Source organism: Bubalus kerabau, chromosome 3, assembly GCF_029407905.1.
Source record: "Bubalus kerabau isolate K-KA32 ecotype Philippines breed swamp buffalo chromosome 3, PCC_UOA_SB_1v2, whole genome shotgun sequence".
Lineage (NCBI taxonomy): Eukaryota > Metazoa > Chordata > Mammalia > Artiodactyla > Bovidae > Bubalus > Bubalus kerabau.
The window spans coordinates 118,872,984-118,889,820 of record NC_073626.1 but is presented as its reverse complement, the minus strand read 5'-3'; the positions used below and the strand labels follow the sequence as shown (position 1 = coordinate 118,889,820).

Sequence of the window (16,837 nt, the reverse complement as noted above, 5' to 3'; positions counted from 1 at the left end):
GTATGAAAGCAACACATCACAGGGTGAAGTACTGAGAAAGACATCCATTGAAGAGAGTTTAATCTTACCTTGGTGAAAGATCAAGGGCAAAAGCACAAAAAGATTATATTAATTTTGAGAAAAGAAACTGGATAAGTAGCTAACATGCCATGGGTGAATATAGGGGAATGTTCAGTCAGTGCATCCATGATCCAGCAGTTTTGGAAGATGGCAGACCTCAGTGTTTGGATACTGAGAGACAGCACTGTATCATGGGAGGTACCTTCCTTTTGAAAGAAACACCTGGACTCTGTGTTGAACCTGTGGTTTGCATGGTTTGAGTTGCCTCCACTTTCTTTCAAAGCACTTTGAAAAGACTGTACATATTTATGACAAATGCAGGCGTATTTGTCCTTTTGGACTGATGCAAAGCATTAGAGTATCAGCTATTGCAGCTGTAAAGGAGCCAGCAAATGAGGACGCCACAGAAGAACTTTATGTGTTTTTAAAGATAATTTATTTCAGTTTACAGTTTAAGCAGAATATCATATGTAAAGGGGACTCATGGGTTATCCAGTTTAACTCCTTCATTGCATAGATGAAAAATGAGGCCTATAGAAGAATAGAGACTTGCCTAAGATAATAATACCATTAGGAGTAATTAAGAGTACTTAGAGCTTGAATTGATGGTTTCTGATTCATGTATCAGTGATCATTCCATTATTATACCAAGCTACATTTCCATCCAGAATATTTTTATAATGCTGACTAAGCTGGCTTGTTTTGCTGAATTTTTCCAACATTTATCCTAGATTTTACCAAGTATAATTTTTAGAAATGAAGCTTTGTTAAAGCATTGAAAGATCTACTGTAGCAATTTTTTCTGGTTTACATGGAGGAAGAGCACTGGCTACACATTCAGTTTCAATAAGCTCGGTGGATGTAGTATATTGCCATCCGTATTGTTATAGGAATGCTTTTGGCTTCAAGAAACAGAAAACCTCACCAAAGTTGCTTGAAGAAATATAGTTTCCTTTTTCTAATATAACAGAGAGTCTGGATGTAGGAAGCTTTGGCTTTGGTTCAATGGTTCAGTGATGTTAGGAACTGATGTCTGAGTCTCTTGGCCTTTTCCTCATGGTCACAAGATGACTGCTGCAATTCCAGCCATCATGTTTGCATTTGATGCAGCAAGAAAGAGGAAGAGGTGGAGCCAACTTCATCTTCCTTGTTACTAGGGAAGAAAACACTTTCCCAGGAATGCCCAAGAAGTTTTCTGCTGGAATATCATTGTCTAGAATTGGGCCATGATGCAAACAAGTTGTAAAAATGGAGAACAGGATGGCCTTAGCTGACTTAGACCAATCATGATCCATTGCCTAGAGCTGGGCACATAATCAGAGCTTTCTAATACTAAGGGAGAAGGAAATAGCTGTAAATAGTTCATATCACCCTAAAACTCTCAAGGTCCCTCACATGTATATACTTTCAGAGTACAAGCTTGATGTGAGGGCAGTTTTTTTTTAATGTCTGATTCTGTGATATTTTTATAGCTTTAGTGGAAGATTACTTTTGTACCAAAGGCTTTTCTGAGGATAACAAAGCAATTCCATTGCCAGATATTTATAGAGCTCAACCTGAGGAAAAATAAATGTCTAGAAAACTTTGTACCTGACATGTAGTTCAACTTCTAAACCTAGACTAAAGGAGAAATTTTATGAAGAATTCATCACATGTAAATACTAGACAGGTTGTTACGTTTCATGATATAAAAGACATAATTCTTAAATGACTGTGTCTAGAATTCTGTTAGGTCAAATGACAGTAACCTATCAATGACACGTCACAGTTTTCAGAGCTCATTCAGCAGGTACTTGAGCACAGCTACAGTTGGGTCTTGAACAGCATGGATCCAAACTGCATGGATCAACTGATATGCAGATTTTTGATCGCATGGAGGGTGGGCACTCCTAACCGTCATGTTGTTCAAGGTCAGCTATGTGGGCCTGGCTCTCTTCTGGGCACCTCAGTCAACATCAGTCAAAAAACAAGAAAAAGTTTCTGGACAGGGGAAAAGACAAATTGTGGTGTATACATACAGTGGAATATTATTCAGCCTTATAAAAGAGAGAAATTCTACTGTATGTGCAGCAAACATGGATGAAGGTTGAGGACTTTATACTATGTGAAATTGGCCACAGAAAGGCAAATGCTGCATGATCCCACTCACATGAGATATTTACAACAGTAAGAGAAGCAAAGAGTGGAATAGTTGGTGGTTTTAGGAGCTGAGGAAAAGGGGAAATGGGCAGTTACTAAACAATAGGCATGATGTTTCAGTGAAGCAAAGATGAATTAGTCTAGAGATCCACTATACATCATTGTCCCTGTGGTTCCCAATAATGGATTGTACACATAAATATTTAGTAAGCAGGGAGGTCTCATATCAACTGTTCTTATCACAGTGAAATAAAATTTTAAAAGAAACTGAAGAAAAGAATTTTGCCCTTGTGAAGTTTGCATTTAGGGGTGCAGATCTAGGGAAATATATTAGGGTTCTTCAGAGAAATAGACCCAATAATGTGTACACACACACACACACACACACACACACCTATTTCAAGGCTCAGGTGATTGTGGGATATGGTGAGTCTGAAATCTGCAGGTACCTGGCAGGCTGGATACCTCGGCTGGGTTTTTGATGTGATGGCTCAAGTCTGAAGGGACCTGGAAGCAGAATTCCTCTCAGACTGAAGGACTTCAGTTTGCTTGTTCTTAAAGCTTTCAACTGATTGTACAAGGCCCACCCATGTTATAGGGGGGAATCTGATTTACTTGAAGTTTACTTATGGAAATATTAATCTCATTTTTAATTGAAGTATAGTTGATTTACAATATGGTGTTAGTCTCAGGTATACAACAAAGTGATTCAGTTATTTATAACTACATTTTCCAGATCATTTTCATTATAGGTTGTTATAAGATATTAATTATAGTTCCTTGTGAAGTAAATCCTTATTCCTTATCTATTTTATATATAAAATAAGTTTGTATCTATTAATACCATTTTCCTAACTTACCCTCCCTCTCTCTCATTCCCTTTTGTTAACTTTACGTTTGTTTTCTGTCTGTGAATCTGTTTCTGTTGTGAATATAAATGCATTTATGTTATTTCTTGAATTCCACAAATAAATGATAACATATGATATTTGTCTTTCTCTGCCTGACTTACTTCATTAGTATGATCATCTCTAGGTCCATCCACTGCCAATGGCAGTATTTTTCATGGTTGAGTAATACTCCACTGTGCATATACACATCTTCTTATATCAGTCAGTGGGCACTTGGGTTGTTTCCATGTCTTGGATATTGTAAATAGTGCTGCCAAGAATGTGAATCTCATTTTTAAAATGTGTTCACAGTGACGTGTGGATTGGTGTTTGACCAAATATCTGAGTACTGTGGCCTAAGTGGACACACAAAATTGGCCGTCAGAGAGAACCAGACGATAAACATAATCAATAGGTAAGGTTTGTAATAGCTTAGAAGAGAGTTATAAATAATAGAGCAAAGATAAGTTACAAGCTAAAATAAAGGAGTCATGGCCTTCAGGAGAATGTTAGAATGTATGTAGAAAGATTTTCAGAAGTCTTGAAGGAGCATTTGCTACATGTCAGGTGCCCAGCAAAGGAGAGAAATGGGAAGAAGCACAGAACCTGCCCTCAAGGGGTGCTTCCCCAATGGGTGACATGAATAAACAAGATGCTCACAGAGCTGAAGGGAGGGTCCCTGAGGAGCCCACGGGATACAGGGACAGGCACAGATGTCCTCTCTGACTCGGTAGTCCCTCTAGGGTGAGCCCAGCATAGGGCCAGAGAGCTGGACTGATGTTGCTCAAGTTTAGAGACCTGGAACATGAGTCCATGTTACCTGGAGTATCTTTTTACAAAAATTTTATTTTAATTAATTTTTTTACATTGATTTTTTTTGGGGGGGCTGTGCCTCACAGTGTGTGGGATCTTAGTTCTCCAACCAAGGATCAAACCCATGCCCCCTTCAGTGGAAGCACAAAGTCCTAATCACTGGACCACCAGGGAAGTCCCCACCTGGTTTAAATTGCTGTGTTGTTTTCTGATAAAGACCTGGCAGGCATGACATAAATTCTCTCTGATACCCCTGAGCAGACTCTTGAGGCAGGGAGGGTGAATCCCTTAGGCTGTATGAATAAAAATGACACTGGGCATGAAGGAGAGTCACCAACTGGTGACATCAGAAGCCTTGCTGCGGGCAGTGCATTGGCCTTGGAGAATGTTGGCGTGATGGAGCCAGAAGGCAGTCATTGCCAGAGCAAATAGCATCCTATCCTGGAGGGTGAGGAAGCCTCTGGAGATGGGCTCATTCATGCTGGTGGAGGACAGCGTTTCCCTCGTGGCCCAGGGTTCTGACACTGCTCTGTTGTCCTCAGCCCCTGGGAGAGAGAGGATCAAGATACACGCTAAATAGAACCTCTCTAGGTGGACACGTGAGGACCTAGTCGCAGCAGTGGTCTCCAGGGAAGAAAACCAGGGGTTGGCTGGGGACCCTAACTTTTTATACCTTAGGGATTTTGCACAGGGAACACGTGTTACCTTAGAATATTATATTACACAAGTTGACACCGGAGATCTTCTGAAGACAGTGAGAGTTCAGTGGAGGCCACATGCTTGGGTTTAGTGTCAGACAGTAGTTTCAGGTCACTTATTAGCTGGGTGACCTCACTTATCTGCTCCAAGCTGCAGTTTTTTCATTAGGAATATGTGACAGTTGTGAGTTTGTGGTGAGGAATAAATGAGCGATTTATGAAGATTCTAGAAACCAGAAGTTGGTCTTGTCTGTTAGTCTCCTGAGTATGCTGAAGGCAGCCACTGACATGCAGCTCTGGGTCCCTGGTTTTCTGCACTGACATCTAAAGGACATCTTGTGTGCCCTGGTTTTCACAACAACCCTGTACCTTATCAATAACAATCACTTTGTATTTGCTCTGCTTAAAAAGCGGAGGAAGGATACAGTTTAATAAGACAGGAGACAGATTAAAATGCTGTCCTGAGGCTTAATGGGGGCTGGAAAACTTAACTTTACAGCATAACTCATTTTTCAAAGTATTTGCATGTGTGTTTTCCCAATAGACTTATGATTTCTTAATAATAAGCTAAAAAATTGCTTTTAGTGCATATGTATCTCAGTTCAGTTCAGTTCAGTCGCTCAGCCGTGTCCGACTTTTTGCGACCCCTTGAATCGCAGCACACCAGGCCTCCCTGTCCATCACCAACTCCCGGAGTTCACTGAGACTCATGTCCATCGAGTCAGTGATGCCATCCAGCCATCTCATCCTCGGTTGTCCCCTTCTCCTCCTCTCATCTCCCCCGTAAGTACGGAGCTTCTTTTTGAGAAAGACCTTGTTTCATACAAATTTGTACCAGTCAAACCATCCCTGTGTGACTACTCTCAAGCACTTTTAGTACAGTGTGTATTAGTTATCTATCACTCTGTAACAAATTACCCCAAAACTTAGTGCCTTAACATTCACAGTTTCTGTGGGTCAGGATTCGTGAAGGGTTGCTTGGTTGGGTGGTTTTGGCTCAGGTATCTCATGAGACTGCAGTTGTATGTCAGCTGGGGCTACAATCAAATGAAAATTTGTCTTCACTTTCACTTTTCACTTTCATGCATTGGAGAAGGAAATGGCAACCCACTCCAGTGTTCTTGCCTGGAGAATCCCAGGGACGGGGGAGCCTGGTGGGCTGCCATCTATGGGATCGCACAGAGTCGGACACGACTGAAGCGACTTAGCAGCAGTGGATGGTCCACTGCCAGGGGGTTCGCTCACATAGCTGGCATTGGTGCCAGCTCTCAGTGTCTATGCTATTCTTATGGGCTTCTCCATCAGTTCAGTTCAGTTTCAGTTCAGTCACTCAGTCGTGTCCAACTCTTTGTGACCCCATGAATCGCAGCACGCCAGGCTTCCCTGTCCATCACCAACTCCCGGAGTTCACTTAGACTCACGTCCATCGAGTCAGTGATGCCATCCAGCCATCTCATCCTCTGTCATCCCCTTCTCCTCCTGCCCCCAATCCCTCCCAGCATCAGAGTCTTTTCCAATGAGTCAACTCTTCGCATGAGGTGGCCAGAGTACTGGAGTTTCAGCTTTAGCATCATTCCTTCCAAAGAAATCCCAGGGCTGATCTCCTTCAGAATGGACTGGTTGGATCTCCTTGCAGTCCAAGGGACTCTCAAGAGTCTTCTCCAACACCACAGTTCAAAAGCATCAATTCTTCAGCGCTCAGCTTTCTTCACAGTCCAACTCTCGCATCCATACATGACCACTGGAAAACCCATAGCCTTGACTGGACGGACCTTGGTCTACTCTACTGTCCTCAGACCATGGTGACTGTCCTCATCAAAGCCATTTCTGGCCTCCCAAGACTCATTTCCTCAGAGTGGCTGGGTGTCCCCAGAGTATGTACCCAGGAGACCACAGTGAAAACTACGCTTTTTATGATCTAGCTTCCAAAGTCACACATGAGAATTTCTGAGCACTTTGCTGATCACACAGACCCCTGATGCTTCACTATGGGAGGAGACAAAATAAGGAGGTGCCCTGGAAGCCACCCTGAAGGCTGACTGTGACACAGGTGTCTATAGTGCACATGGTGGTACTTAGCGGGTACCTGATGATTTGCTCATCGCGCAGGGTGAGCCTGTACATTGTGTACACAGTATATAAATGGTAAAAGCCAAAGGTTGGTTTTACTGTTTGGGGAGAGTGTGCTCTTGTTCCGTGTCTCAAACCTGAGTATGCATTACAGTCACCTGGAGGAGGGCTTAATAAACCTGGGCATCCCTAGGGATCCAGATTCAGTAGATCTGCAGTGAGGAGCGACAGTTTGCATTCTAACAAGTTCACAGGTGATTGTGATGCTTCCCGTCCAGAGTCACACTTTGACAAGCACTGATCTAATTTGTCTAGAGATGCTACTGCTGCTAAGTCACTTCAGTCGTGTCTGACTCTGTGGGACCCCATAGACGGCAGCCCACCAGGCTCCCCCGTCCCTGGGATTCTCCAGGCAAGAACACTGGAGTGGGTTGCCATTTCCTTCTCCAATGCATGAAAGTGTAGTCACTCAGTCGTGTCCAACTCTTCCTGACCCCATGGACCGCAGCCTACCAGGCTCCTCCATCCATGGGATTTTCCAGGCAAGAGTACTGGAGTGGGGTGCCATCGCCTTCTCCACTAGAGATGCTAGTGACTCTAAGAAAAGCAGCTAGAAAGCAAATACATCCTTGGTCTCTTAGAGCTAAATACCAAATGGTGAAATTCATTATGCATATCATTTTTAAAAAAAATGTTCATATAGACTTTTATTTATTTTTAAAATTAATTTATTTATTTTAATTGGGGGCTAATTACTTTACAATACTGTAGTGGTTTTTGCCATATATTGACATGAATCAGCCATGGGTGTACATGTGTTCCCCATCCTGAACCCCCTTCCCACCTCCCTCCCCATCCCATCCCTTAGGGTCATCCCAGCGCACCAGCTCTGAGCACCCTGTCTCATGCATCAAACCTGGACTGGTGATCTTACATATGATAATATACACATATGATAATATACATATGATATTTCACATATGATATATGATTTCATATCATGTTATGAAATCATAATACACATGATAATATGAATATATATTTCATCATATCATATCATGTATATGATAATATACATGTTTCAATGCTAGCATATCATCTTAACTTGAGGCTTGCTGAGTTAATGTCAGTATACAAATCAGAGAGATGACGGTATATGGACAGCTCTAAGCAGTGGTGAGCTGGCAAATTCTCCACAAAAAAGAAGCAGCTTTGATGTGTAACTTGCCAATTTCTGTAGTGTAAATGGTCCTATCATGGCTGATTATCACCTGAATATACTGATTCTCCCTCACTGGGGCACGTCAACTCCAGCACATCCCTGGCGCTAAGCCAGTAGTCCCCAATCTTTTTGGCACCAGAGATTGGTTTTGTGGAAGACAATTTTTCCACAGGCTGGAGAGTAGGAGATGGTTTTAGGATGATTCAAGTATATTGCATTTATTGTGTACTTTATTTCTATTGTTATTACATCAGGCATTAGATGTAATAATAATAGATTATTACACACTGGATTAACAGATTATTACAGATTAAGGTAATAATAGATTATTACATCAGATTAATAGATTAATAATAATCTATTTTTAATATATTATCTATTTAATAGATTTTACAGTCCAGCACATCACTGGCTCTAAGCCAGTGGTCCCCAACCTTTTTGGCACCAGAGATCAGTTTTGTGGAAGACAATATTTCCACAGACCAGGGAAGTGGGGGAAGTTTTCAAAGATGATTCAAGCACTCTATACTTTGCACTTTATTTCTATTATTTTCATATCAGCTCCACCTCAGATCATCAGACATTAGATCCTGGTGGTGGGGACCGCTGCTGGAAGCAAGGTCTTTCCTCTGTCTTAAGTTTCTGAGAAACCTGTGGTCCAGGTGGGCTGGAAATGGCTGGAGGATTTTGATAGCCAGTCCTTTGCATGCTAAGGCTGTCAGTGCCAAGCTTGATGTTCGTCCTACTTAGCCTGAGGTTTTTTGAGGTAGCCAGAATGACAGGATGTAATTGTATGGACAACTCTATGTGCAAAGGTAAATGCAAAATGAGACTCTTCAGAGTCTTCCCCTCTGCATCCTGCCCCAACATGTACAGTCAGTTCTAATGAGTGCTCCAGGCCTTCTGCTCTCAAGCTCAGCCTCACAGAGACTCCTCATCAGAGCCCTTTCTGGCCTCCCAAGACTCCTTTCCTCAGGGTGGGTGACAGGAGTTGCTTTAGTGAAATTCATATTTTGAGCTGCCAGGATATCTGTTAAGCGTTATTCATATAATGTCTGAGGGTCTATACACATTGCATAGAAAATTTATTTGGCACTTTACCCTCTGGGGGGCTAGTGACAATTATTTACCACACTATACTGTTGTTTAAATATTATTCAGCCATTAAAAAGAATACATTTGAATCAGTTCTAATGAGGTGGATGAAACTGGAGCCTATTATACAGAGTGAAGTAAGCCAGAAAGAAAAACACCAATACAGTATACTAACGCATATATATGGAATTTAGAAAGATGGTAACAATAACCCTGTGTACGAGACAGCAAAAGAGACACTGATGTATAGAACAGTCTTATGGACTCTCTGGGAGAGGGAGAGGGTGGGAAGATTTGGGAGAATGGCATTGAAACATGTAAATATCATGTATGAAATGAGTTGCCAGTCCAGGTTCGATGCACGATACTGGATGCTTGGGGCTGGTGCACTGGGACGACCCAGAGGGATGGAATGGGGAGGGAGGAGGGAGGAGGGTTCAGGATGGGGAACACATGTAAACCTGTGGCGGATTCATTTTGATATTTGGCAAATCTAATACAGTTATGTAAAGTTTAAAAATAAAATAAAATTAATAAAAAAAAAATAAAAAAAAAAAAAAAAAAAAAAAAAAAAAAAAAATAAATCTAAAATTGCTATTTACTGTGTAAGCTTATTGAGGCTACAGAATATTTTGTATGTTTGCTACAACATCTACCATAGTGCCTTGGGTAAAGTACATGCTTAATTAACATTTGTGAAGTGAAAGTGTTAGTCACTCAGGTGTGTCTGACTCTGCGACCCCATGAACTGTAGCCCGCCAGTCTCCTCTGTCCATGGAATTCTCCAGGCAAGACTGGTAGCCATTCCCTTCTCCAGGGAATAAACATTTAATGAGTTCTAATTTGGAATTCTCTTCACTGCAGCAAACATTGTCATCCTAACAGAGAGTTTCAGTGGCCATAATCCCAATGAGTAAGTCATTTGGAAATTTCATTTACCATGAAAGATAAGTGAAATAAGATGTTTTGGCAGGAAGTCCTTTGAGGGTATCCCATAATGCATTTTGTTGTTGTTGTTTTGTTATATAAAGGGCAGATTCTAAAAAAATAGGACTCATGCCAATTCAGTGCAATAAAAAAGGCATAACTTTTGAGATAGGCATGTTAACCATGACCCCTATGGGAGCACCATCTTGAATAGCCTTAGTAACTATCTTATTCTGGGTGGTTTTCTTAGCCTCTTTGAGCCTCAGTTGCCTGATCTATAAAATGAGACTAACAGTAGCCACTTGGCAGGTCTTTTGTGATGACGTAATGAGATAATCTGTGAAAAGTGCTAGGACAGAGCCTCATAGGCAGCAGACACCTGTTAACCGTCCCCCACCCCCACCCCCCACCACCACTCCCTTATTTGGAGGAATCCACATACCTGTTGCAGATGTACCAAAGATCCCATGACTCTGAATCTTTTTTTTTTTTTTAACTTTACATAATTGTATTAGTTTTGCCAAATATCAAAATGAATCCACCACAGGTATACATGTATACTCTGAATCTTTTAAATTCTCATTTTTAATGGCATATGCTTTTCTTTTTTGCCATGAGCTTCTAGATTTTTTGCAGTTTTGTAAGGCAGCATTAATGACACAAATGAAAGTCCTTTCCTACACAGTGTAACTGGCAGGTCTTAATGAGCTGAGGGTAGGGTGGGGATGGAAGCACCCTGAATATTAGCGTTTCTGGAAATGTTTAAGGACAAAAAAGTTATTTCTTCAGGGCCTAACTTGATTGATAAGATGATAGATCTGAAATTGTACGCGGGTGGATTTCACTGTTTTCCGTCTGCTTCCTGAGGCTCCTGGGTTCCCAGGTTATTTTAATAGCACAGCAGGAATTAAGCAGTAATGATCAGTCATAAATCCCAGGTTTGGAAAGGATAATCTGGAAAGGTAGGGGAAGATCTGAAAACAGGAAATAAACATTTAGCATGTGGCTCAGCAAGTTGCCACACAATTAATATTTCTTGGTTCAGGTTAGCTGGGAAAGGTAAAGCAGGGAAATAGGTCCTCTTCAATTGATCAGAAGCACATTTATTAAGCACCAACTATATGTCAGGCTCCAGAAGAGATGGAGAAAAGGATATAAAAAAGAAAAAAGGGGAAGGGGATAGAAAAAAAGGGATTTAAAAAGACCTGATTTTCATACCCAAGAACCAGAGTAGATTGAAAGGCTGCACATGTTTGTAATTTAGTTGGCCTCCCTTGTTATATTTGAAAATAGGCTTCCAACTCAGGGTTTCCACACTTGGAACCTTAAGTAATGGGTGAACTCCTAAGGTTTTGAAATATTGCATTTCTTTATAGCCACTTGGGAAAAGAGCCTGCCCAAGGTTGGGACCTGAGACCTGAGCTTTATGTGGCATGTAATTTTTAAGAGTGAGATATGGCTTTTTACATTTTTATAGAAAACTGCAAACCCAGTGCTTTCCCAGGGTTTGGAGTCATAACAGGCGAATGCATGGTGAGAAATTTGGGGTTTAATTTATAGCGCTATTTATTTTTTAAAACAGGCATGACTTTCCCTGTGCAGAAAAGCATCAGGTGCATGGTTTGGGACGTGGAGCTGGGAATCATATCCTTGGTTTCATTCAGTGAATACTCAGGCATCTTACAGAGCACTGAGTGTACCAGGCACTGTGCTGGGTGCTGAGGATAAATGAGAGTAACATGGAGGCACTCAGATGAGGGCTCTGGAATTACATTTGAGGCAGCAAACAGCTGTTCCCAGCAGGGCCTTGGGAAAAGTTAGAGAGAGGATAAGATTGACATAGAGCCTTAAAGGAGGAAAATTACTGGCTGTAAAGCATGAGGGAGCAGTGTTCCAAGACAGGCACACACATTGCATGGTGTATTCAGAAGGCAACAAGAACTATAGCTGGAAAAGACTAGGGCTGCTGCTGCTGCTGCCAAGTCGCTTCAGTCGTGTCCGACTCAGTACGACCCCATAGATGGCAGCCCACCAGGCTCCCCCGTCCCTGGGATTCTCCAGGCAAGAACACTGGAGTGGGTTGTCATTTCCTTCTCCAATGCATGAAAGTGAAAAGTGAAAGTGAAGTCGCTCAGTCGTGTCTGACTCTTAGCGACCCCATGGACTGCAGCCTACCAGGCTCCTCTGTCCATGGGATTTTCCAGGCAAGAGTACTGGAGTGGGGTGCCATTGCCTTCTCCCCCATAGACAGCAGTGGTTCTCAAATGTATTGTGCACTCTGATCACCGGGGGATCTTGTTACAGGAGGTCTGGGGTGACACCTGAGATCAGGCTTTTCCAACAAGTTTCTGCCTGTTGCTCAGGACACTGACTTGAGCCCACACTTTGTGCAGGAAGGTGGTGAGTGTGGAACATAGGAGTAAAAATGGGGGTGGGATGGAGGAAGGGATGAATGGTGAGGGCAGGGACCTGTCACCATGGGCTGATTCCTGCACCCCAGTATGTTTCTGCTTTCCCCGCCTTCAAACTGGTTTGAGCATCTCTGCCACTCCCAACCTCCACTTAGCTCCCAGTGCTGCATGCAACCCTCAGCCAGCTCCCTCTCCCAGTCCCAACAGCAGTGATACTAAATATTTACTACTCTCCTCACATCTCCCACCCACCACCTGTCGTCATGGCCTCAGCAGAGTCCTGCCTTTTAATTTATAGAGGAAAGAGAGGTTATCAGATGGAATTTTTCTTAAGGTTGGCCTTTCTCCCCACCCAGAGCCCACCTGCCTCTTCTCCTGCTTTTCCTTTCCCCTCAACTGCTAGGCGGGGATGTTCCTCCCTTTGCCCAAGGCTGAGCCCTCCTTTCCAGTAGAAGACATCCCCTCTTCCCTGTGGCCTCCCACAGGCACTCCATCCATCCATCACTCCCTCTGCCATGTATCTCCTGCCCCTTCCTTCCCAGCTTTGTTTCTTCTACTATAAACATGCTCAGGGCTCTCCTTTCTCACCTCCACTCCTATCGAGAACATGGCCTTGATCCTGAACCTCCTCTAGCTTCTGTCTGATCTCCCACCCTCCCCTCCCTGCCTGGTTTCTTCAAACAGCAAGTCAGTACTTGCTGTTTCTCTTTCTCTGCTCTTTATCTATTCTCTGCAAATTGCCACCATCTGGGTTGGCCTTCCCCGCTCCACTGACATGGCCTGTCTGAAGTTAACCCCACCCAGGGATTTCAGCCAGAGAAGGCAATGGCACCCCACTCCAGTACTTTTTCCTGGAAAATCCTATGGACAGAGAAGCCTGGTAGGCTGCAGTTCATGGGGTCACTAAGAGTCGGATATGACTGAGCAACTTGACTTTCACTTTTCACTTTCATGCATTGGAGAAGGAAATGGCAACCCACTCCAGTGTTCTTGCCTGGAGAATCCCAGGGACGGGGGAGCCTTGTGGGCTGCCATCTATGGGGTCGCACAGAGTCAGACACAACTGAAGTGACTTAGCAGCTTAGCAGCAGGGATTTCAGTCCTGGTCCTGTTTGTTCCTCACAGCACATTACAGTGTTGCTCACTGGTGCCTTGAAGCTGCATCTCCCTGGGGGCTCTCCAGATCCCATCTACTGGGTTCATTTTGAGTATCTCAGCTGCATTTATTGGTTCCTCTTCCTGTGCTCTGTCTTTACCAGTTAACATTTCCCAGGGTCCTGGTGGCAGCCTTATTCTCTTCTAAGCCTGAACATCCTTCACTGGCTTATCACCCACCCATGGGATTTGAACCGCTCTTTCTATGCTGTTGACAGAAATCCGGCCCTTCAGCCCCATCTCTATATTGGTTGTATCTTTATATGTGTCTCACATTTAAAACACTGATTCTTCCTAAATAAGGTCCTACTGATCTCAGGTGGCCTCAGCCTGCAGTGGCTTGGAGCGGGACTTGGGTTCCCAGCCAGAGACTGAGGCTGGATCAGGGCAGTGAGAGCACCAGACCCTAGCCACTAGACCACCTGGTCAGTGACGAGGCCCTGACCCTTTGGCTTTGCATGGAAGAATTTCCACAAAAACCAAAAGTAGTGAAGCAAGTAAAGTATTTATTAAGATGAAAGTGGGCAGACTCAGGGAGAGAGAGAGTCACTGAGTCACACCCTTGTGGCAGTTTGAATGACTTTTATGGAGTATTTCTTCTGCGTTTCCTTTGGCCAATCATTTTGTTGTGCCTGGTTCTCAGTCCATACTTGGAATATATCAGGATTCTCCCATGTGTGTGCACACATCTCTTAGCAAAGGTGAATTTTCCCTAAAAGGCTTATGGTTGGGGCACATCCCTTGACATAGCTCCCCTTTGGCCTCCAAGGAGGAGGCCACGTGTGTGGTTGGGGAGATCTCCTGCCTTCAGGAAAAGAAACATGTGGTCTGAGCAGGGCCCAGCCTCCTCCCTTGATTGCCCTCCTAGTCTCATCTTGCAGTTTTGATCCATAGGGAATGAATCTCTAATCACTTTGCCCTGGATAGTGGGGCATTTACCTCCTGCCTCACTACTCTGTAGCACAGGGAACTATCTATATTCAGTACTTTGTATCAACAGTAACCTCTAATGAGAAAGAATGTGTAATATATATATATAACACATATGTAATATAAACTGAATCACTTGACTGTACACCAGAAACTAACACAACATTGTAAATCAACTATACTGCAATAAAAAAGGAAAAAAAAATGAATAAACTGCAGTTATTACAGTTATCCAAATCTGTACCCATAGACCTGATACATTTGAAAAAAAATGGATTCTTTCTCTTCTCTCCAAAAACTGCTTTTCCTGCAGAGTTTCAGTCTAGGTAAATCATACCTCTCCACTCACCTTTTCTCAACCCCAGACTTGAGAGTCACGCCTGTCTCGTCTCCTTGCCTCCCGTGTCATCAGCGGTAGTCTTGTCCTCTGCCCTCTTCAGCTGCTACCTTAGTATATGAAATACCTTCCTTCCACTACCCAGATCACTGCCTTGGCCTCCATCTGACTACTCTGCACACACCTGTGACTTTCAACCCCTACTGCATGTCCAGATCCCTTGGAGAACTTTGAACAATTCTGATGCCCAGACACCCCCCAAACCAATTACATTAGAAGGTCAGGCAGTGGAACCCAGGTTAAGAGACATGGCTTTCGTCTCTCCTTCCTCAAATCTATCCTCCACACTGGCACTAAAGTATGTTCTTTCAAACTCAAATTGGATTATGTTTGGTCCTCTGTTCACAAATCCTTCAATGATGTTCCATTGCCTCTGGAAAAATTCTTTGGTGTGCTCTGCAAGTGTTTTGGGGGCATATTATAAAGAGACCTTTCATGATTGCGTGCATGCATGCAAGTTGCTTCAGTCATGTATAACTCTTCATGGCTGTATGGACTGTAGCCCACCAGTCTCCTCTGTCCATGGGATTCTCCAGGCAAGAATGCTGGAGTGGGTTGCCATGCCCTCCTCCAGGGGATCATCCTGACCCAGGGACCGAACCCGAGTCTCTTATGTCTCCTGCATTGGCAGGCAGATTCTTTACCTCTAGTGCCATCTGGGAAGCCCCTTCCATGATTGGCCCTGCCTAATTCTCCAGACCCATCTTGTGTGGGTCCATAAAAGGCCCTTTACCCAGGCCATTCTGATCCACCTCCCCAGGCATCTCCGAGGCACTCTGCGTGTACCCAGATGTGGTCCTCTGTCCAGAATGTGAGCTGTCTCCCACTCTATCCCACCCCTACCCAACCTGGCCAACTGCTCTCTCTGTGCTTTGATAACCCTATTGAGGTGTCATCACTTACACAGAGCCTTCTGGGATCCCCTGCCCAGACTAGGAAAAATGTTCCTTTCTGAACCTCCTAACACCTGGCTTCCTCCATACCACCACCTTTCTCTGTCCCCACCAAGGGAGCCCCTTGATGGCAGGGACAATGTCCCATTTACATGGCACCAATACCCAGCACATGGTAGGCACTCAGTGTGTGGAAAATGAATTCATTTATCCATCTCTAACTTCCTAACAAGCTTATGCAGGAAAACAGAAAAACAGAATTGAAAGCTCATTGCATTGTTCGGGCAAAAGACTTAAATCCACAGTTTGTGTTGTTTGGACATTTCTCATCATTACACAGAAACATGAACATAACACAAGTGAAAAGTCTCCCTGTTGAAGAAGCAGCATCACTTCATAAAGTCCTGGCAGAGCATGTGTGGGCCCCAGAATGTGGTCCTGTCCTCTGACCCTGCCATTGTTGAATGAATCCTGCTACACGAAGTGCCCATGATCTGTCTGAATCCAGAGATGAGGTTAAGATGAAGCTCATTTTTAAAAGGTGAGTTTAGCCCATAGGATTGTAAACACAGACACAAAGAAGCTTCACTAGCTCAGAACATGGAGTTTGAAAACAGGCCAAATGTTGAGACTGGGTGACTATAAATGGATTCTTCATTTCACTAAAGATCTATCTGCCACGGCAGCAGTTCCCAACCTTTTTGGCACCAGAAACCAGTTTCACAGAAGACAGTTTTTCCACTGACCGGGTGCAGAGGAGGGGGGATGGTTTGGGGATAATTCAAACATATTACATTTATTGTTCACTTTATCTCTATTATTATTACATTGTGATGTACAGTGAAATAATTATACAATTCACCATAATGCAGACTCTGACAGGAGGCTGAGCAGTTATGTGAGTGATGGGGAGGGGCTGAAAATACAGATGAAGCTTCAGTTGCTGGCCTGGGCACTCACTTCCTGCTGAGTGGCCTGGCTCCTAACAAGCCACCCACCAGTAGCAGTCCACGGACTGGGTGCAATGAGGACCCCTGTGCTATGGTATTCTTACAAATGGATGCTTCTCTTAGCACTGAAAATTAGCATCCAGCTTACAAAAGTTCAGGCCTGCAAAACTGCTCAGATACACATGTC

General features: G+C 43.5%; 1 protein-coding gene across 10 annotated transcripts in view; it reads left to right on the top strand.

The window, feature by feature from the left end:
• Positions 1 to 16,837, top strand: part of GPR39 (G protein-coupled receptor 39) — a 205,859-nt gene that overhangs the window by 138,961 nt on the left and 50,061 nt on the right. For 2 of the 10 annotated variants that reach the window (XM_055572851.1, XM_055572852.1), the window contains exons 3-4: positions 3,402 to 3,504; positions 5,260 to 5,383. The exons of 6 other annotated variants lie outside the window; for them this stretch is intronic. In XM_055572851.1, the coding sequence (XP_055428826.1) occupies positions 3,402 to 3,504; positions 5,260 to 5,383 (227 nt within the window). The remainder of the gene's footprint in view (positions 1 to 3,401; positions 3,505 to 5,259; positions 5,384 to 16,837) is intronic. 2 more of the 10 variants (XM_055572854.1, XM_055572855.1) reach the window with 1 other exon arrangement.